At 38.7% G+C, this 22,856-nt stretch overlaps 1 protein-coding gene across 9 annotated transcripts in view; it reads left to right on the top strand.

Annotated features, from left to right (window-relative positions):
- The first annotated feature begins 559 nt into the window (after positions 1-559).
- The window catches only part of ZNF280D (zinc finger protein 280D), a 129,589-nt gene continuing 107,292 nt past the window's right edge, over positions 560-22,856 (top strand). For 3 of the 9 annotated variants that reach the window (XM_061431184.1, XM_061431192.1, XM_061431193.1), the window contains exons 1-3: positions 560-648; positions 9,088-9,229; positions 19,408-19,453. In XM_061431184.1, coding sequence (XP_061287168.1) covers positions 19,441-19,453 — 13 coding nt within the window. In that variant the 5' untranslated portion in view covers positions 560-648; positions 9,088-9,229; positions 19,408-19,440. Of the gene's footprint in view, positions 649-1,075; positions 1,163-8,435; positions 8,613-9,087; positions 9,230-19,407; positions 19,454-22,856 lie in introns of those variants that run through there. The other 6 variants (XM_061431186.1, XM_061431187.1, XM_061431188.1 and 3 more) reach the window with 6 other exon arrangements.

The raw sequence follows: 22,856 nt of genomic DNA on the forward strand, positions 1-22,856 counted from the left end.
AAGCACCCATGGAAGCTAGGAATTAAAGGAGACAGAAGCAAAAATCGCGTGTTTGAAACAAAATTGGCAAAATTAACCAATTATTAAAAGAACCTTCTCTACTTCTTTTTTTCATCTTGTGTGTCGTCTCCGCTCAGGCACAGTACTTCTTTTTAATGGCGCCTCTCTTCTTAGACCTTCTTACTTTCCAAGCTTACGGAAAACTAGCTGTTACACACAGGGAGGTCCTGGAACTCGCTTTTCCACGTCTTCAGATTCGATGCGGCCCCGGTTTCGGGATTGCTGGCCAGGGAGTAGGTGGCACCCACGACCGCTCCGACCCCGACCCAGTCCCTGGCAATCGGCGGCGGCTCGCTCGTGGAGAGCCACCGGATCCTTCGAGGGCTCGCGACGCGGTGCACATGCCCGCGCCCGCCTCCCGCGTCGGCGAGAAGAAAGGGAGTCCGGACGCGCAGAGGCTGACCCGGAGCCTACCCATGAGGCAGCGCGCTGGCTCCACGAGAGCCCCCCCTGCCCACGGCTCGGCCGCCTGCTCCGCAATGGGAGCCGCCGCCGTCGCCGCCGTGTAGTTTTTCGTGCTCCTCCTTTTCCTCCTCCTCTTTCTCCTCCTCCTCAGGGCCCCAGTCAGGCCGATCCGCTCCGCTCACGGTAAGCGCCCCCCGCCCCCGCCCGCCCACGCCCGCCCCGCGTTGTAGCAGGCAGAGGCCCTCCCGCGCGGCCTGCGCCGTCTCACTCCGGGGGCGCCGGGCTGGGGGTGTCGAGGCCGGCGCGGGTCGCCGAGAGCGCCCAGGGCGCGGGGGAGGGGACCGGCTGCGCGGCGACGGCCGGACCGCCATCTTGCGCCGGCCCCGGCGGGGGAGGGACACCGGCGCGACGCGGAGGCCGACTCCGGGTGGCGGGCCGGGGCCGCGCAGGCCGCCGCTGTCGCCTTCCAGCCCCGCCTCGCCCCCCAGGGCTTGTTTGCCCCTGGCCTGGTTTGGGTTTTTCTCTCTGGAGGCTCCTCCCTTGGCCTTCCGTATATTTTGTGCTGCTGTTTGCCAGGAACCCGTGCGCCTCTCGCTTCGGCTCTACCCCGAGTCGCTTCAGTCGGAGGCAGAGAGACCAAAGGGGCTGCCGAACCTTGAGGCCTCCTGGGCCTTAGGGCCCAGGTTCCCCCGCCCAGGTGACCAGTCATTCCCCGTTCACATCCGCCTTCTTGTCAGAGGGCTTCCCCGCTCTGCCCTAGACGTCCCGTTATTGTCTACAGGAGAGGGGCGCTGAGGAGAGACGTGGACTTGATACACAATTTCCTAACGGAGCTTGCAGGTTGCACTTCTGAGATGGAAAGAATGATCTCATTCTGAGGTTTTTATCCTGCTCTAGAGATGGAGGGAGTTCGGAATTCCCGACTTAATTTCAAGTGTTAACGTTTTTATGGAACGGTTGACTAGAGAGGAGAAACGTCAAAGCAAGCACGCGAGACCTTCGTCCGGGGGGTTCTCTTTGTTTACCAAGAGTTGTTAGTTTAAAAAAAAAATTCTGTGAACCTAAACCTGATTGATTTATTGTTTTCAGTTTGTAACTGTACATTAAGAATTTGACGTCTTTTAGCGGCATTAAACCATTAAACAAAAAATTGAAACAGAGGACCGATGGAAAGCACAAAAGCCACCTTTCTGCAGTTGTGAGGAGTCCTGCTTTGGGGGATTGGTTTTCCTATTCAGGCTGTCTTTAAGCAGAAACTTACTGTGCCTGTGACCAAGGCACTGATGTGTTTAGAGAATTAAATTGGGGCTTTGTGCTCTCAATGTTTTAAAATATCAGTACAAATACCAGTGTAATTGTGTCCTGCATTTGTATCGATCATTCCTACCACCTTCTGATATGTATCTCCTCCCTTCTATACTGATCTGTGATGCTGGAACTGATTTTGCAGGTGAGGAAGGAGAACTCAGGTGAGAGATCTTGAATGAAGTCATGGCTAGGAAGTGATAGAGCCATTTCTTGAATCTTAGGTCTTCTTATTCCTCATTGAGTGTGCAATTAACTTTAATTTTTTTGTGTGAGAATGAGGTGAGTGAGGAAAAGAGCATAGGCTCACCTGCAAAATTTAAGAAAGAATATTCAGTTGCCCTTTCCTTTGCATTTTTAAGAGTTCATTTCTTAGCTTTATAACTTTTCGTTAATGTAAGTTTTCATGTTATTTTTCCCCCCGACCCCACCATTGAAGAATTGATTGAATAGCCCGGTTGAGCCCTCATATTACTACCTAGTTTTTACCGTTGTTACTATTTTGCCACATTTGCTTTATCTACTTATCTCAGGGTTATTTTTGGTGAACATTTTCAAAGCATATTTCATACATCATGGCAGTTCACACTTACGTACTGTGTCAGTATGTATAGACAATATCATAATCACACTTAAAATTAAGAATAATTCCTACATAATCCCTGATAGTATTCTTGTCTAGAGAATCCCGTGGACAGAGGAGCCTGGTGGGCTGCTGTCCATAGGGTTGCACAGGGTTGAACACCACTGAAGCGACTGAGGATGCATGCATGCATTGGAGAAGGAAATGGCAACCCACTCAAGTGTTCTTGCCTGGAAAATCCCAAGGAGAGGGGAGCCTGGTGGGCTGCCATCTATGGTGTTGCACAGATTCGGACATGACTAAAGGGACTTAGCAGCAGCAATCCCTGATAATATAATGTGTGTAGGTAATATGTATTCTCATGTTCTTCATATGTTCCCTGTTGTCCTCAAAATTCTCTTTTTAGTCATTTATTTCGGAACAAGTATCCAATCATGCATTCCATTTGTGTTAGTTTCTTTTAATTTAGTGTAGTTCTTTTTTTTTTTTTTTTTAATGGCATTGACATTTTGAAGAGACCAGGCCATAGGCTTGTAGAATAACCTACATTCTGTATTTTACTGACAGTTTCTTCCTCATGGGGTTTAATTGTATCCTGTATTCCCTATATTTTCTATAAACTTGAAGTTAGGTCTAAAGGCTTAAGTAGATCAGGCTAAATAATTTTGGCAAAAATACTTCACAAGTCATGCAGTGTGCTGCACATTATACAACATCAGAAGGCACATAAAGTGGAGTTATCCTGTTGGTAATCCTAAATTTGATCTCTTGGGTATGATGGTGACAGACTATCTGTCCATTGTAAGCATTTCCCTTTGTAATTAGCAGATAATCTGTGGGCTGATATTTTGGCATTAGTATTTGGTATGAATTTAACTGCAGTGATCTGATAACACAGAGCAATCCTCTAGAAATGGATGTTTGAGAATGAAGGAGGGGAGCAGTTTTGAAGGATAAGACTGACTTACCTAGTTTAGGGATCTTGGAATTGCTGCTCCAGTTGGCATCAGAGCCTATAGTGGATAGGGAAGAGGAGACAGAAAGTAGATATTAGACTTCGCTTCCTTTGAAAGTTTGTTCAAAACCCTCATAGCAGTAGTGAGCTTTGAGAAATAGAAAGTTATGTGTTGAAAGACTACAAACCACAGCTTTCCTAGTTAAGCTCATTCTTTCCAGTTAGGCTATCTGGTCCAGTCCTGCTTCTTAGTCCAGTGTTTTACTACTCAGCATTGGCTTTCTTAGTAGGGGCAAGAAGGTCAAAGAAAATAAATAAATCATTTTGTGCACTTCTTTACCACACTGTTCTTTTTTAATTTAGAACTATACCAAGATTCGGAGAAGGCAATGGCACCCCACTCCAATACTCTTGCCTGGAAAATCCCATGGACAGAGGAGCCTGGTGGGCTGCAGTCCATGGGGTCGCCAAGAGTCGGACACAACTGAGTGACTTCACTTTCACTTTTCACTTTCATGCATTGGAGAAGGAAATGGCAACCCACTCCAGTGTTCTTGCCTGGAGAATCCCAGGGATGGTAGAGCCTGGTGGGCTGCCGTCTATGGGGTCGCACAGAGTCGGACATGACTGAAGCGACTTAGCAGCAGCATACCTGCGTGGAATACCAATTTTTTTTAAGTAGAAAGTAAATGAGATTTTTAGATGACAGGAAATTGGAGACTGTTGACAACATATTTTGTTATTTCAGAAATAACTTTTGAGTGATGAGAAATATTTATGACATACTCACTAATTAAATATATAGTCCTGAATAGTTTATTTTTCCTGCTTTAGGATACTCAAAAATACTTGATTTTTCAGTCAAATTGTTTTAAAGATATATATAATGACTTGATTTACTTGGTAACTTCTATCAAAAATGTGTGCTTGAAATTTTTGCAAAGTAGTTGTTTTAAGGATTCTTTTAATTCTCATTATACCAGGAAAAATTATTATCAATCTTTATTTTCTAGATCAAAAGGAATTATTTTTTTAAACATTTAAACTATTTTATATAATTTTATATCATCATGTAATTTGAATATAATTTACAGAAGGATAGAGGGGTAATGTGGGCTTATCCCCGTTGACTCAATGGTAAAGAACCTGCCAGACAGTGCAGAAGATGCAGGTTCAATCCCTGGGTTGGGAAGATCCCCTAGAGAAGGAAATGACAACCCACTCTCGTATTCTTGCTTAGGAAATCCCATGGATGGAGGAGCCTGGTGGGCTACAGTCCATGGGTTTGCAAAAAGTTGGACATGACTGAGCAACTAAACAGCAAAGTAATAATGTAAAACAACTTATTTGAACTTTTAATAAGAATTTCAACATAACATTTCTTTGTGTGTACTTGGAAATAAGAAATAAAAAATACATTTCATGCATCTAATTAAATACTACCCCTACAATTAATATGTATCACATTTGAATTCTCTTGACAAGTACTGTGTTTGTAACATGATTTTTTTTTTTCAGTTTTTTATTCACACGCAGAGCATCTTCCTTTATTCTTCCCGCTTAGACCTTAGAATATTTTGGTTAGAGGGTGAGATAGAATTGTCTTATAGTTCCCATAAGTGCTTTTCCTAGTTGCATGAGGAATGTTCTTGGTAACTTATGGTTTTGTAATTGAAGCTTTCTTCATATAATGATAGTAATATTAGTCATTGGCCATCATCTTCAAGTCATTTTTTAAGTATGCTGCTGCTAAGTCACTTCAGTCGTGTCCAACTCTGTGCGACCCCATAGATGGCAGCCTACCAGGCTCCCCCGTCCCTGGGATTCCCCAGGCAAGAACATTGAAGTGGGTTGCCATTTCCTTCTCCAATGCATGAAAGTGAAAAGTAAAAGTAAAATTGCTCAGTTGTGTCTGACCCTCAGCGACCCCATGGACTGCAGCCTTCCAGGCTTCTCAGTCCATGGGATTTTCCAGGCAAGAGTACTGAAGTGGGGTGCCATTGCTATTTTTAAGTATAGTTGACCCTTGAACAACATGAGTTTGAACTTCAGGTCCGTGTGGATTTTCTTTTTCAGTAAAAATGCTGCAGTATTACATGATCAGCAGTTGGGTTGAATCCATGTATTTGGAATCATGCATACAGAGGTGTCAACTATTACACACTAATTTTCAACTGAGCAGGGCCTAAACCCTGTGTTGTTCAGCTCATGGATAGGTCCTGACTTTCTTAATCAGTATCTATCCCTCCTTTAGTCTTTTTATATAATATAACTCTCTCCAGGTTAACTTATACAGGGTTTTAAAAATTCATTGATACTTGAGAATGCATTAAGCTGAGAAGAGTTCTAGATTGTTTTTTTTAATTTTAAAATTATTTTATATATTTAAATTTTTTGGTTGTGTAGTGTGTGGGCTTTCTCTAGTTGTGGCATCTGGGATCTTAGTACCCCACCCAGGGGTTGATCCCATGTCCCCTGAGTTAGAAGGTGGATTCTTAACCATGGGACCACCAGGGAAGTCCTGAGAGTACTAATTTTTCTTAGGGCAGTAAGAATCATTAAATATGTTTGAAAACCAGATTATATGCAATTAACTTCTCTTGCTTTTCCTGTGTGAAATTTCACAGAAGTTCAACCTTGTTCTTTCTGATACTGCCAACTAAGGAAAGTTTCTTGATAGATAATACTAAGCCAATTATAAACTTAAAAAAATTTGTCACAAGTTGTATTTCTGATAGAATTTTCAGATTCTTTTGTTAGTTCTTGAGATGTTCTTGGTTCTGCTCTCATCCCTTTTCTGAATCACTCTATGCATTTTTCAAGCTTACAGTGTCACACTGTCATATGTTGCCTAGAGTTTTAGTCTGTGTTTTCCAGTTTGAAGTTTACTTAAAATAGGCAACATTGTCTGCATATGACTAATTCTTCAACTGTCATACATGAAGCTGGAACATAGTGATGAGATTTCAAATATTTCCCTAGTAGGTTCATTCTTATCATTCCTTCTGGGTCTTCTTTTTGCAATGTGCATCCTCTAATGCAATACTTCAAGAAGTTTTTGAAAACTTGTATGGTTCAAAATTTTGCTAAAGAGCAGATGGCCATCTTTACTTCCTAATTGCAAGGTGTTTCCAGTTTTAGATTTGTAGACACCAATTAGAATAATTCAATGAATTAAAAAATTCTCTGCATTGCCTGTTTCTTTCTAGTCACCATTGTATACATCTGCATTTAATACTTCTCCACTCAAGAACTGTATCAAGTTAAATTTTAGCCCACAGACATGAAGAATGAGAGAGTACTGTCACGTGTCCTTTTGCATTCTTATAAAAATTTTGCATTCTTATAAAAATTTTGCATGATGAAGCCTTTCCTGCTGAATGAGAATACTGTATTTCCTTTTAGTTTTTAGAAATATATTGTTTACTCATTTTTGAATTTGAGAAAATCTGTTTAGGGACTTAGTCTAATCTAGACTTAGCCTAAGAGTTCCCAAATTTCACTGTCATTATTGCAGTCTGAAGTGCTTCTTTAGGTTCATCTAATAATTTTGAAATGTCTCCTCTGTCAGTTTTCGTCTGTTCAGTATGGACAGAAAATTAAAAGTTCTGAGTTCTTTATTTATTGGCTGTGCTGGACCATTGTTGCTTCGAGGGCCTTTTCTCTAGTTTGACTGAGTGGGGGCCAGTCTCCGGTTGTGGTGTGTGGGCTTCTCATTGCAGTGGCCTCTCTTGTTGCTGAACCTGGGTCACGTGGGCTTTGGTAGTTGAGGTTTCCAGGCTCTAGAGCACAGGCTCAGTAGTTGTGGCACATGGACTTTGTTGCTCAGTGGCATGTGGGATCTTTCTGGACCAAGGATCCAGCCTATGGCTCCTCCGTTGGCAAGTGGATTCTTTACCACTGAGCTACCAGTGAAGCCCCCAAGTTCTGAGTTCTTAACCATAGTCAATGAAAACTAGAAGCTGATGAAAGGATCTGCCCCCTAAAATACGCCACTTTGACAAAAGGATTATTTTGAGAGGAAGGTAATTGAGAATCAACAAATGTGGAATTGCAGTAAGAGTTGCCACCAACCCCCTCCCCCTGCCCCCCACATCAACTGCCTAAAAGCAGGGCATACATTTCTTTTTTGAAGGTTTTCCCATCACCCTGCCAGAAAGGGAAGAGTGACTCTTAATATTTAAGATGGAGAGTTGATACTGAGATGAGTTTGCATAAACAGACTCAACTAAAATAACCCTTACCTTCCATTAGTTCTACCACATAGTTGCTAATCTCCCCCGCCCCCAATTTATTGTCTCTTAAAGCCCCAATTCCCTTTCCTTTGTTTAAATGATATATACTCTGAATCTAACTGCTTGAGTTTTACTTCTTTTTTGTGAACTCTAGTGTATGTAAATATTAATAAAAATTAATGTGTTTTTTCTCCTGTTGACTTGTCTTTTGTTAATTTAATTCACAGGCCACAGATATTGTATCCTAAAAGGGTAGAAGTAAAGTCTTTCCTTCCTGACACTGCAAAGATAATGCCTCTAGTCTTCTATGCCTTTTTGGAAGCTGATGCAGTATTTTGTGCCAAACAATAGGAAAACTCAAAAGAAGAGGAGAAAGGCAAAGCATAATGTATTAGTGATGATTTATTTCACTTTTGCATTATCCTTCTAGGCAGTTAAATCATTCTTCTGTTTTATTATTTTAGTGTTCTTTTTAAAAGTATAGTTGGGAAAAATTGATGCTCAGCAGTGAAATAACACCTAGAATGAAGGAATTAGCAAAATATTTTAAGGTGCAGGAAAAATAATACCACTCAGATTCCATAATGTATCTTAGATTTATAAAAGTATTCTATGGCTCACATAGTAATCATAAGATAGAATGAGTTTTATTCTATTTTAAAGTAATAAGTAAATTTTCCCTTTGGTGTTTGAAGATCTCTCGGAAACAGTGGAATTCATAAAATGTCAGTTTTTAAAACTAGAACTGCTAAAGAGAGAATAGAGCTGAAACTGTTCCTATGGACTCTGATAGTATGCCGAAGGTTGATGGTTAATTTGGATGGTAAGATACAGAGTTCCACTGCTTTCCAACTCACACGTGAAACCTTCTTGCCTCCTACTACCATTATAGGTTTTCCACTTCTTTGCATTCCTTCGCTAATGGAGTAAGGGTTCTACAAGGCCTTCCCTTTACCATGTATCTATTAACATCCTATGAAGCTGGATTTCCCTCACTTCAACAGAACAAGGTAGTATAACAGATTGAATACAGAAGCAGATAAGGGAATCCAGCTGTCTCTGAACACAGGTATTAAAATTAATAAGATTTGCAAAAATGGAAAACAGTGCCATCCTCTAAATTTTTGTTTTGGAAAAAACAGCTATTTTTCATAAAAGTATTTGTGTTAATATGCATTGTGTTTGTTACAGTCACTTTTAAGTAAATTAATATATATTTCTTAAATTTCTCAGGTTGAGTTTATAGGTTTCATCCTTAGAAAATCAGCTGCACTGTTGGGTTTTATTTTGGCCAGATTTCTTCAGCATGATGTGAATGTCTTTGTATTGAGGGATTTTAACCAATGCAAATATCATTAGTCTATGACATAATTTGCTCCTTGTTTCTAAGGCTTTATCCTGTATTCCTTATTTTGTAGGTATTTGTTCTTAACCTTTGGCAAGTTTGAGAAGCAAAACCTGGAGGGTTTGGTAGCAGTCTGGGAATTTTAGATATATCCTAATCCCTATCTCTTTTGTTTACTCATTTTGCTTTTCCTGTTTAGGGTTTAATATCTGACTTTCAACTTTCGGATTGCTGACTGCTGATAGAAAGGTCCTTATGGAAAAAAGTACAGCATGGAAGTGGCTTTGTTAAATTCCATGAGGAAAAATAAATAATCTCCCAACTTTATTGAATAGAAAAAGGTAAATAAGAAAATTGACACTACGTTGTTAGTATTCATGTTCTTTAGAGAGGAAGATATCTTTCTAATCTTTCATTTCTTTATTTAAAATTTTTTAAATTATGAAAATATAATAATGCATTTATAGGAGACTTGAAAAATATAGAATATAGTTCTACTGTACTTTACAATTTTTTTTAAATAGATAAAGTAAGATTTTTAGTTGGAGTTTCAATATCAAACTCTCAAAAATTAATAGAATAAATATATAGAAAAGTAGAAGAATATAGTAGACCTGAAAAGCACCATGAACCAGTTCAACATAAGTAAAATTTATACAATTTTCACAGAACAGTAGGATACAAATTCTGTTCAAGTTCCCATAGACTCTAAACTGGGAGACACTAGAACATATTCAAGGACATAAAATAAGGTGCAAGGTTCATTTCATTTTTTTTAATGTAGTATTTTATTGATTATAATGTGTTTCATGATTATATTTCATCCTCAAAACAAATGCTCTTTGGAGATGGGTGGTATTATTATCATCTGTCCTTTATAGATGAGAAAATTGAGTCTTAGAAAAAGTTTATTTCAGTCATTGTAATAATTCCTGGGTACCAGACAGTGCATATTTTTTGTAAGATGTGATGCTTTGGCCTTCCCTCACTTCAGCTTCAGTCTTTCTTTTTATTTTTTTTATTTTTTAATTTTTTTTTAAGTCGCTCAGTCGTGTCTGACTCTTTGCGACCCCGTGGACTGTATAGCCCACCAGGCTCCTCCGTCCATGGGATTCTCCAGGCAAGAATACTGGAGTGGGTTGCCATTTCCTTCTCCAGCTTCAGTCTTTCTAGCTCAGAATTATGTGTTCTCTTCTTGGGTTAGACAGTGCAAGCCAAGCAGCACAACTTCTAGTGGAAGTGTCAGCTCCTAGAGCATTTGGCTTATTCTGTGCTTTGTTGCATTCTGGAAGCCTCTGGCACTGGGATAACCCAGCTCTGCCTGTATTGGTGGAGTTATTGAGTTTGGAATTGATAAGTGACACAATAAAAGCATTATTTCAGGGAATTGATAATTTGATGATTTTATATTAAATGGATGAAAGCCGATCTGCATGCTGAGAGACAAAGTGAATCTTGTAAATCTGTTGCTATAGGTGTGCAGTTCTTAGGGCCTGAACAAGTACTTACAAATGGAAAGGCAAGGTTGGCTGTGGGAAATATTTTGAAGGAAGACTATAGAACTGAGGACTTGATAAGATATGATGAATGAAAGAGGGAAACACTGAAAAAAGTGCAAAAGGATGACAGTTTCATTTGTTACATTGTACTTGAGAGTTTCTGGAAAATATTTAGGTATAGTAGGTAGAGTACTAAAATTCTTCATTTCTAACTCCTAAGATGAACTTTAATAATTCAACTTTTTCAATTAGAGCAGTTTTTTTTTTTTAACTGAAGTAATAATAAATTCTCCTTTTCCTTCAGTCTAGGCCAAAAATTTTTGTATACCAGATGTTTACAGTATTCAAGTTGGAAGGATCCTTAGGGATCTTGAAAGTGATTATTTTCAATTCATAATGCTTGAATTTTTCATTTTTCTTTAGTGATCTATCACTCTCAAGTTCATCTAATTTCCTGATATTTTAATTGCTGATTGTTTCATATATGTAATCTGCCTCCCTATTATTCTGATTTTGTTCTTGTTGTAGGCAAATAGTATGTGGTTGAAATCTTCGGCCTTTGAAGTGTCTGGGTTTGAATCCTTGCTCAGCCACTTAATTGTGTTTCTTTGGGGCCGGTACTTAACCTCTATAATTGGATTTCCACAGCTATAAAGCAAGGATAGTAATAGTGTCATAAAGGTTTTTGAGGATTAGATGAAATAATGAGTGTTTAATTAATTAGCTAATGGTAATGATATTATTATACATAATAACTTATAATTATTATAACTTATAGTTGTATGTAATGAACTCAGTAGTTGTTTTTAAGCTCAAACTAGAAATGAAAATCTCTGGTTTACTCAAAAACAAGTAAATATTAGCAGTGTTGTTATTGTTGTTATCATCACTTGAGCCACAGGATCAGGTCTTCCTCTTGCCTTTTTTCTTATGACAAACTTTAAAATATCTGTAAACACCTTTCATTTTTGCCATGCCTGCCCCAGTCTTATGTTTTTTCTATGTTAGAAATCTTAGTCTTTTGATTGGGACAAAGCTTTAATTCTAATTCCTGCTAGTGGGCGTTTGTTGTTCTTGCTACTCAACATCCATTCATCCTTAAGTCCCTTACCTTGGTAACATACATGTTGATTTTCCCTTGGGGAACCACCCCCTCCTCCAGTAGTTAACCTTGTGGTTGTGTGTCTATTACCAGGGGGATCAGTAGTGATTGATTTAGGGAAGCGCATATGACTTTAGCCAAGCCAGTCAACTTGAGTCAGAGCTGGTCCTCTTATCATTGTCCAAGTCTTGAATGTTGGAAGGTGTTAGTTGGAGCTGCGGTTTGTTCTTCGTGATGATGGGGTTTAGTCACTAAATCATGTCCTACTCTTTTGCAGCCCCATGTAATTTGCCAAGCTCCTGTGTGCATGGGATTTCCCAGGCAAGAATACTGGAGTGGGTTGCTGTTTCCTTCTCCAGGGGATCTTCCTGACTAGGGATCGAACCCGTGTCTCCTGCATTGTCAGGTGGATTCTTAACCACTGAACCACCAGGGAGGTCCTGAGCTGCTGTAGTCCTTCACAATAGAAGGACCCTTTCATAGGGTAGAATCAGAATAAAGGAAGTGAAACCTAGAGGTGGAGAGAGAAACACTAGGTTTACCGATCATTGTTTAAAATGTGCCTACAACTAATTCTGTAAAGGAGTCTATAAGTTCTCTTTTCCATAAACCAGTTTGTTGTTGTTTAGTCGCTCAATGGTGTCTGACTCTTTGAGACCCCATGGACTACAGCATGCCAGGCTTCCGTGTCCCTCACCTCTTCTGGAGTTTGCTCAAACTCAGGTCCATTGAATTGGTGATGCCATCCAACTATCTCATCCTCTGTCATCCCCTTCTCCTCCTGCCTTCAGTCTTTCCCAGCATCAGGGTCTTTTCCAGTGGTTGGCTCTGCCCATCAGGTGTCCAGAGTATTGGAGCCTCAGCTTTAGCATCAGTCCTTCCAATGAATATTATGGATTGATTTCCTTTAGGATTGACTGATTTGATTTTCTTGTTGTTCAAGGGACTCTTAAGAGTCTTCTCTAGCACCACAGTTCAAAGACATCAGTTCTTTGGCGCTCAGCCTTTTTTATTGTCCAGCTCTGACATCTGAACATAACTACTGGAAAAACCATAGCTTTGACTATACGGACCTTTGTAGGTAAAGTAATGTCTCTGCTTTTTAATATGCTGTTTAGGTTTGTCATTGTTCTTCTTCCAACGAGCAAGCGTCTTTTAATTTCATGGCTGCAGTCATTGTCCACAGTGATTTTGGAGCCCAAGAAAATAAAATCTGTCACCGGTTCCATCATTTCCCCATCTGTTTGCTGTGAAGTGATGTGACGGGATGCCAGGATCTTCATTTTTTGAATGTTGAGTTTTAAGCCAGCTTTTTCACTCATCTATTTCACCATCATCAAGAGGCTCTTTAGTTCCTCTTCTCTTTCTGCCATAAGGGTGGTGTTATCTGCATATCTGAGGTTACTGATATTTCTCCTGGCAATCTTGATTCCAGCCTGTGCTTCATTCAGCCTGGCATTTTGCATGATGTACTCTGAATATAAGTTAAATAAGTAGGGTGACAATATACAGCCTTGACGTACTCCTTTTCCTATTTGGAACCAGTCTGTTGTTCCATGTCCAGTTCTAACTGTTGCTTCCTGACCTGCATACAGGTTTCTCAAGAGGCAGGTCAGGTGGTCTAGTATTCCCATCTCTTTCAGAATTTTCCACAGTTTATTGTGATCCACACAGTCAAAGGCTTTGGCATAGTCAATAAAGCAGAAATAGATGTTTTTCTGGAACTCTCTTGCTTTTTCCATGATCCAGCGGATGTTGGCAATTTGATCTCTGGTTCTTCTGCCTTTCCTAAAACCAGCTTAAACATCAGGAAGTTCACGGTTCACGTATTGCTGAAGCCTGGCTTAGAGAATTTTGAGCATTACTTTACTAGCGTGTGAGATGAGTGCAATTGTGCAGTAGTTTGAGCATTCTTTGGCATTGCCTTTCTTTGGGATTGGAACGAAAACTGACCTTTTGCAGTCCTGTGGCCACTGCTGAGTTTTCCAAATTTGCTGGCATATTGAGTACAGCACTTTCACAGCATCATCTTTCAGGACTTGGAATAGCTCAACTGGAATTCCATCACCTCCACTAGCTTTGTTCGTAGTGATGCTCTCTAAGGCCCACTTGACTTCACATTCCAGGATGTCTGGCTCTAGGTCAGTGATCACACCATCATGATTATCTGGGTTGTGAAGATCTTTTTGTGTACAGTTCTTCTGTGTATTCTTGCCATCTCTTCTTAATATCTTCTGCTTCTGTTAGGTCCATACCATTTCTGTGCTGTATTGAGCTCATCTTTGCATGAAATGTTCCTTTGGTATGTCTGATTTTCTTGAAGAGATCCCTAGTCTTTCCCATTCTGTTGTTTTCCTCTATTTCTTTGCATTGATCACTGAGGAAGGCTTTCTTATCTCTTCTTGCTATTCTTTGGAACTCTGCATTCAGATGCTTATATCTTTCCTTTTCTCCTTTGCTTTTCCCTTCTCTTCTTTTCACAGCTATTTGTAAGGCCTCCCCTTACAGCCATTTTGCTTTTTTGCATTTCTTTTCCATGGGGATGGTCTTGATCCCTGTCTCCTGTAGAATGTCACAAACCTCATTCCATGGTTCATCAGGCACTCTATCAAATCTAGGCCGTTAAAACTATTTCTTATGGATTTGATTTAGGTCATACCTGAGTGGTCTAGTGGTTTTCCCCACTTTCTTCAATTTAAGTCTGAATTTGCCAATAAGGAGTTCATGATCTGAGCCACAGTCAGCTCCTGGTCTTGTTTTTGCTGACTGTATAGAGCTTCTCCATCTTTGGCTGCAAAGAATATAATCAATCTGATTTCGATGTTGGCCATCTGGTGATGTCCATGTATAGAGTCTTCTCTTGTGTTGTTGGAAGAGGGTGTTTGTTATGACCAGTGCATTTTCTTGGCAAAACTCTATTAGTCTTTGCCCTGCTTCATTTCATATTCCAAGGCCAAATTTGCCTGTTACTCCAGGTGTTTCTTGACTTCCTACTTTTGCATTCCAGTCCCCTATGATGAAAAGGACATCTTTTTTTGGGTGTTAGTTCTAGAAGGTCTTGTAGGTCTTCATAGAACCGTTCAACTTCAGCTTCTTCAGCATACTGTTTTTTTAAAAGGTGATAAATTTGGAGAGAAGTGGCAGGTCAAGGGAAAAAGGGTTTGGGCTTCTAGGAGTGATAAATTGAGGGAATGTACATACATGTATGGGGGAAATTAATCTAAGATAAGGACTATTTTAGTAAGATTTGTTTGTGCAGAGCCATCTGACAGGGACTTTCTGTCTCCAGTGATAATGGTAGTTTTTCCTCCTCCTGAAGTGGGAGAAGGGAAGGGGAAGACCTTTGCAATGGGAAATTATGTTCTGCTTTTAGACATGTAAGAGGAGGGCAGAGAGCTTTTTTGGTGTTTCCTTCTTAATTGCCAAAGTGGCATATTTTGATGCCCTACATGAGTAAGGCATCTGTGTGGATTTCTCCTAATTTCAGAGTATTAAAGTGTTAATTCTTTGATTACCTTCAGAGAATGAAGTTTAGGAGATGGACAGGAGAAGCTGGCCAAATTGCTTTTTCACCCTTAGTCTTGGAAATAGCTAGGGCAAGCTCTTTTACCCTAGCTAAAAGACCTAAAATTTCCCTATCCTTATTCTAATCTCATTTGTAGACCACTCTTCCTTCATACTGAGTCCCAACGCTTCTCTGTTTGCATCTTTACTCTTAAGATTCCTAAATGAGTCATCTTTTTGTAAAATGACATTTGAAATTTTTTAAAAAAATTAAACTACATATGTCCATATTCTCCCCTTTTAAGGTCCTTTTCTCCATTTCTTGAAGTGACTAATTCCAGAATAAAAATTCAGATAACAGTTAGAGTGTTTCAGAAATCGGATGAGATTTAATGAAATTTTTTTTGAGTTTCTGTGATCCCCCAATATTTTGTCTGCAGTATTTTAGCTGCTAGTGGTCAGATGTTTTCAGTTGTGCGTTTTGTTTGGTTGGAATGTACACTTTTCAAGAATAAGTCTGGTTTTTAACAGTAACAACTAGACTGACTCTGAAAAAGATAGATGCTTAGCTTTCTAACAATAAAATAAAGTCATAAAAGGAGGAAATACTGATTTAAAATGTTATCTGCTTAATATTTTTAAATAAAATTATAATAATTTTATTTATAAAATTTATTATTTAAGTACCTGAATTTATGAAACCAAATTTTTGTGGGTCTCTCAATATACAGGTTTATTGCTTATGATTTAAGGTTTCTGTTTGTGTGACTTGTCTTAGAATGCCAAATTAGATATAATAATTCTCTGCTTTTCTGATCATGTTAAAATTAATTTCCATGATAGGCTCAGTAGGTGATGGATGTTAAGCTGAGTTTTAAACATGATTCTTCTTCCTCAAAAGACTGTATGATTCTAAGAAAATAAACAGATTAAAATTAATTTTCTAGTATCTCCTTGAGATAGTTGAAAATTCTTGAGAGATCATAAAACAAGGATTGGAAATACTAGATTGTTACTCATAGTTCAGAACCCACTTTGACTGCTTAAAGCTCTGTTCATTTGGGATTAGAATTCTAAAATTACAGACCTCCATTTCAGTATGCCATTAATGACAAAGACTAAAAGAACTGTTTATAAAATGAAATAGAACATAAACCAAAGCTTTGGAGTCAGTGAAATGATGTGAATGCTTGATTATTTGGGGAAATTTGTGAGAGGAGAAAAGTGACAAATCAAATTTAGCAGTGTTGGTAAACCATAAGTATGTGTTATATGCGTATGACAGTTTAGCATTTTTTATGTTAATAAGTGTTTTAACTAGTTTATAAATGCTTTTTTTTAAAGATGAAAGTATCACAGGATAGATTTGGCTGCCACATTCCAGAATGTTTATTTAGCTTTATAAAAGCTAAACTTTTGTGAGGAATACTACTGTAGTGAAGATCCTGTATGACAAAGTGATTTCTAAATGTGCAAATGATAACTTATAAATTGCAATGTAATAATGAAATTGTGATCTGTTCTTATAGTTCTTTAAAATGAGATTTAGCCTAGAGTTAAAAGTGGTTAAGACTTATTCAGTGATTTATGCGTGCCTGGCACTGAGCTATGTGCTTTGTGTTTATTATTTCATTTAATCTTCATCATAACTGTGAAATAAATATATATATATATACACATATATATGCATATATACATAAATGTGTGTGTGTGTGTGTGTATGTGTATGTAGGCAGGGTACAGAGATTACTAACTTGGCCAAGGTCATATAGCTAATAAGTGGTTGAGTCAGAGTTTGAACCTGTTGTTCTCCACTGAGTTTTACTATTTCATAGTTAGTAAATATTTAAAGTGTACAGTAAAGTATAAAAAGCTGAATTTAGGCTTAGGGATCGTTCAGTTGAACTGAGAGCTGAGACCCAGAATTGTGAGGTAACTGGACTAAAAGTTGTGGTAGTGCTGGGGCTATGACTTGGTTCTTCTGACTTCTAGCCTAGTCCTCTTTTTATGTGTAGACTCTACAGCTGTGGTTTGTGGAATGGCTTAATTTTTCCTTTTTCAGAGAGTACGTAGGACTAAATTCATTACCTTTATTATTTAACAGTGACATCACATGAGGTGATATCTGTCAGTGGCTAAAAGTAAAATTTTCAAACAGTTAAAAATTTAAACCTCACATTTCCTTTGACTTCCTTAAGATATAGTTTAATTTTAGATACATAAAATCTGAAACAAAAAATAACAAAGTAGGAATTATTTATGCAAGCAGTCTCCAAAAGACAGTGATATAATCTAAAAAGTCTTATAAGTCATTTACTTGGAATTCATTTGGAAACAAGTGTATTAAACATGATCATGAAATTTCTACCTCTGTCAGTAGCTGAAGTGTAGTGTATTCTCTTTTTCTAGCTGTTTTGGAGCCAAGTCTGAGCTGTAGAAGCTGTAGGAGCTTTGAGATTTCCACTGCATATCTTTGTTGGATATTTCATCTCAGTGGTAGCTGATTTAGCCTTCATAGAATTCTATGGCTTACCACCAAAATTCTGAAGTAGTGACTTACAAGATTTTTACTTTTATAGTTTTGGCATGCTCCAGAGGCTGACATGCCAAAGGAATCCATGAAAGTATATATTGATCAGAATGAAATATGGCAGTGACTCTTTAGACTAACGTTGTCCAATAGAAATGTTCTGTAGCTGCACTTTCCAATGCAGTAGCCACCAGCTGTTTGTGGCTTTGAGCATTTGCAGTGTGGTTGGTGAAACTGAGGAACTGAATTTTAAATTTTATTTAGTTTTAATTATATAGTCACATGTGGCTAGTAGCTACTGTATTACACAGTGCAGCTTTTGACTGAAATTGCAATTCTAATTACCAGTGTTTTAGTGTCTTTGCTGGTGTATCAGTGGAGGTTCCTAAGTAGCTACTACGATCCTCAGGCCTTTAAAGTAGATCATCTTAAAGTCATCTTTATAGTCATGTGTGCATACTCTGTCACTAAGTTGTGTCAGACTCTTTGCAGCTCCATGGACTGTAGCCTACCAGGCTCCTCTGTCCACGAGGTAGTGGATATCTTGTTCACATGGACAGGTCATTTATTAATTGAATATTTGTAAATTGCATACTGATTTTAAAGTTCTGCTAAATGATGTTTTTATGATCACTTAACAAAAATGTTATATTTGAGTTTCATAGGCTGTGTAATTGAAGCTGTTAAAGAATATTCTGTATTCTTGATACTAGTAGGTCCTTAATGTGAGCAAGAATTGTATGTATTATCTATACATACCTCTGATGTTAGTATAGGGGCAGGCTACAACTATTCAAATAACTGAGTTAAAGAATAACCTGAGAACCTGGTGAATGTAGTTGATATTAAAATTTACTGAATTTAGTTCATATTTAATATTATATAAATATTCACTAGAGTCTCTTGTTCTTGTATTTTAAACATTTAATAGCAATAGATTCTGAAATTAAAAAAATTTCTTCATAGGGTCTGATTCAATCCAAATAACTTGAAAATTATTGGATAAAATGCAGGAAAATTTGCTTTAGTCAGCCTGAGAATAAAGAGGAATGTGAAGATTGTATTAACTGTGTACCTCAGTATTTTAGGTTTCTGTTATCTGATTTTTTCCTTTTTTTGCTTTATAACTATAACATGAGGTTTTTAAAAATATCTGCATATTTAAAAAATATGTATGCTGCTATATGTGTGGGAATCCAGAAAACAGATTGTTTTAAATAAGACGGTTCAAAATTTTGAAAATTTATTTTAGCAACATTTGTTTTGAATTTTAGACATAATAGATTATGAATTTTTGAAGGCAAGTACTATGACTTATTTATCTATGTTTTTCCCCAAGAACTTAGCCCCATTACCTTACATATAGGAAAAAATGACTGTGATTAGTTTGAGTAATTATTTGAATGAAGTAATCTACGATAAAGTACTATATCCAACTAGTTTTTGTCCTTTTGAGTTCATTGATTAGAAAACCCAGAAAAACATAAACTAAAATTGATTTATGATTATGTTTTCTTATGGAAACAGTTATATTTATATCTGAAATGTGAAGACTCAGCAACAGTTAAAGGTTAATGTCAGCATCTGAATGTTCAGATTTAATACAATACTATACTATGAGGTGATTATTCATTTCTACAGAAGGATGCTTTTAAAAAACTTTATATATAGTAATTTCAGACTTGCTCAAATATTAAGGGCTTAATGGAATCACCATTTTACTTAATAAATTTGAGTTCATTCAAGAATGAACCAATTATGTAGAGTGAGTTAAATATTTATATTAGACTTATCAAATTTAAACTTGAGCTTTTTATATGAAAAAAGGTTAAACGTGTGTATTTAATGAAATCCACTTTAATGCTAGTTATCTTTATTTTATAGTAAAGAAAACTGAGGTATAACTTGCTGCCTTGTATGGAGTCACATGGTGAGTTTGAAGATCAAAATTAGATCCAAGAACTTCTGAATTTCAAGTTTCATTTTTCAGTATTTGGCTTTACTTAAAGAGACTCATAAAATTGACTGATATCATGTATCAGTACTTAGATAACAGTTTACAGAAAATCAACTTTTCATCTTGATTGGTGGCAACCTTTTTCAGCCAAAAAGTAAGTGTTGTTGCTCGGATAGATACTAGTGTTCAGTTCAGTTCAGTTGCTCAGTCATGACTGACTCTTTGTGACCCCAGGGACTGTAGCACGCCAGGCTTCTCTGTCCATCACCAACTCCTGGCGCTTGCTCAAACTCATGTCCATTGAGTCGGTGATGCCATCCAACCATCTCATCCTCTGTTGTCTCCTTATTCTCCTACCTTCAGTCTTTCCCAACATCAGGGTCTTTTCCATTGAGTCAGTTCTTCGTATCAGGTGGCCAAAGTATTGGAGCTTCAGCTTCACCATCAGCCCTTCCAATGAGTATTCAGGACCAATTTCCTTTAGGATTAACTGGTTGGATCTCCTTAATGTCCAAGGGATTCTCAAGACTCTTCCAACACCACAGTTTAAAACAATCAATTCTTCCGTGCTCAGCTTTTTTTATGGTCCAGCTCTCCCATCCATACAGGACTACTGGAAAAACCATGGCTTTGACTAGATGGACCTTTGTCGGCAAAGTATCGTCTCTGCTTTTTAATATGCTGTCTAGGTTTGTCATAGCTTTTCTTCCAGGGAGCAAGCATCTTTTAATTTCATGGCTGGAGTCACCATCTGCAGTGATTTTGGAACCCAAGAAAATAAAGTCTGTCACTGTCTCCATTGTTTCAAGGTAAATTAAATGTGTTCAAGCAGGACATGGCAAGAGTGAACATTGATATACTAGGAATCAGTGAACTAAAATGGATAGGAACGGGCAAATTTAATTCAGATGACCATTATAACTACTTCTGCAGGCAAGAATCCCTTAGAAGAAATGGAGTAGCCCTCATAGTCAACAAAAGAGTCTAAAATGTAGCATGTGGGTGCAGTCTTCAAAACAGCAGAATGATCTCAGTTCGTTTCCAAGGCAAGCCATTCAGCATCACAGTAATCCAAGTCTGTGCCCCAATCACTGATGCCAGCGAAGCTGAAGTTGACCAGTTCAATGAAGACCTACTTCTAGAACTAACTCCAAAAAAAGATGTCCTTTCCATCATAGAGGATTGGAATGCAAAAATAGAAGTCAAGAGATACCTGGAGTAACAGGCAAGTTTGGCCTGGGAGTACAAAATGAGGCAGGGGGAAGGCTAACAGTGTCAAGAGAAGGTACTGGTCATAGCAAACATCTTTTCCAGCAACCCAAGAGATGACTCTACATATGGACATCACCAGATAGTCGGTACTGAAATCAGATTGATTATGTTCTTTGCAGCCAAAGATAGAGAAGCTATATACAGTCAGCAAAAACAAGACTTGGAGCTGACTGTGACTTAGGTCATGAGCTTCTTAGTGCAAAATTCAGGCTTAAATTGAAGAAAGTAGGGAAAACAACTAGGCTATTCAGGTTTTGGGCATTCCCAAGTACCACTAGTGGTAAAGAACCTGCCTGCCAATGAAGGAGACATTAAGAGGCACAGGTTCGATCCCTGGGAAGACCTCTGGACGAGGAAATGGCAGCCCACTCCACTATTCTTGCCTGGATCAACTCCCTTATGATTATACAGCAGAGGTGATGAATAGATTCAAGGGATTAGATCTGGTAGACAGTGCCTGAAGAACTATGGACGAAGGTTCATAGTATTGTACAGGTGGCAGTTTACCAAAACTGTCGCGAAGAGAAAGAAATGGAAGAAGGCAAAGTGGTTGTCTGAGGAGGCTTAACAGATATCTGAGGAAAGAAGAGAAGTGAAAGTTAAAGATATACTGCAGTGAATGCAGAGTTCCAGAAAATAGCAAGGAGAGACAAGAAGACCTTTTTCAATGAACAATGCCAAGAAATAGAGGAAAACTATAGGGAGAGACCAGAGATCTCTTCAGGAAAATTGGAGATTACAAGGGAGCATTTCATGCAAGGATGGGCATGATAAAGGACAGAAACGGTCAGGACCTCACAGAAAGAGAAGTGATTAAGAAGAGGTGGCAAGAATATGGGTGGTAAGAGTCAATTCTTCTCATCAGGTGGCAGAAGTATTGGAGCTTCAGCCTCAGCATCAGTCCTTCCAATGAATATTCAGGACTGATTTCCTTTAGGATGGACTGGTTTGCTCTCCTTACTATCCAAGGGACTCTGAAGAGTCTTCTCCAACACCACAACACAACTTCGGTGCTCAGCTTTCTTTATGGTCCAGCTCTCACATTCATACATAACTACTGGAAAAACCATAGCTTTGACTAGACGGACCTTTGTTGGCAAAGTAATGTCTCTGCTTTTTAATATGCTGTCTAGGTTGGTCGTAACTTTTCTTCCAAGGAGCAAGCGTCTTTTAATTTCATGGCTGCAGTCACCATCTGCAGTGATTTTGGAGCCAGAGAAAATAAAGTCTGTCACTGTTTCCATTGTTTCCCCAATCTGTTTGCCATGAAGTGATGGGACTGGATCACCTGACCAGATGCCAGGATCTTTTTTTTTTTAAATGCTGAGTTTTAAGCCAGCTTTTTCACTTTCCTCTTTCACTTTCATCAAAAGGCTGTTTCTTCTTCCCTTTCTTCCATAAGGGTGGTGTCATCTACATATCAGATTTTTCTTTTCTTTTCTTTTTTCTTGAGGATAAAAAGGAGCTATTTATTTGTTAATAAAAAGAAAAATAGGTGAAAGATATGAACAGATATTTTACCAAGAAGACATACAGATGCCAAATAAACCATGTGGAAAAAGGAAGATCAACATTATGATTCCTTGCTGCTGCTGCTAAGTCACTTCAGTCCTGTCCGACTCTGTGCGACCCCATAGATGGCAGCCCACAAGGCTCCCCCGTCCCTGGGATTCTCCAGGCAAGAACACTGAAGTGGGTTGCCATTTCCTTCTCCAACACATGAAAGTGAAAAGTGAAAGCAAAGTCGTTCAGTCGTGTCCGACTCTTTGCGACCCCATGGACTACAGCCTACCAGGCTGCTCTGTCCATGGGATTTTCCAGGCAAGAGTACTGGAGTGGGGTGCCATTGCCTTCTCTGTACATAGCAGATTTTTCTCCTGGCAATCTTGATTCTAGCTGTGCTTCATCCAGCCTGGCATTTCACATGATGTACTCTGCATGTAAGTTAAATAAGAAGGGAAACAATATACAGCCTTGATGTACTCCTTTCCCAATTTAGAACCAGTCTGTTGTTCCATGTCTGGTTCTAACTGTTGCTTCCTGACCTGCATACAGATTTCTCAGGAGGCAAGTCAGGTGGTCTGATATTCCCATCTCGTGAAGA

This window comes from Bos javanicus, chromosome 10 (assembly GCF_032452875.1).
Source record: "Bos javanicus breed banteng chromosome 10, ARS-OSU_banteng_1.0, whole genome shotgun sequence".
Taxonomy (NCBI): domain Eukaryota; kingdom Metazoa; phylum Chordata; class Mammalia; order Artiodactyla; family Bovidae; genus Bos; species Bos javanicus.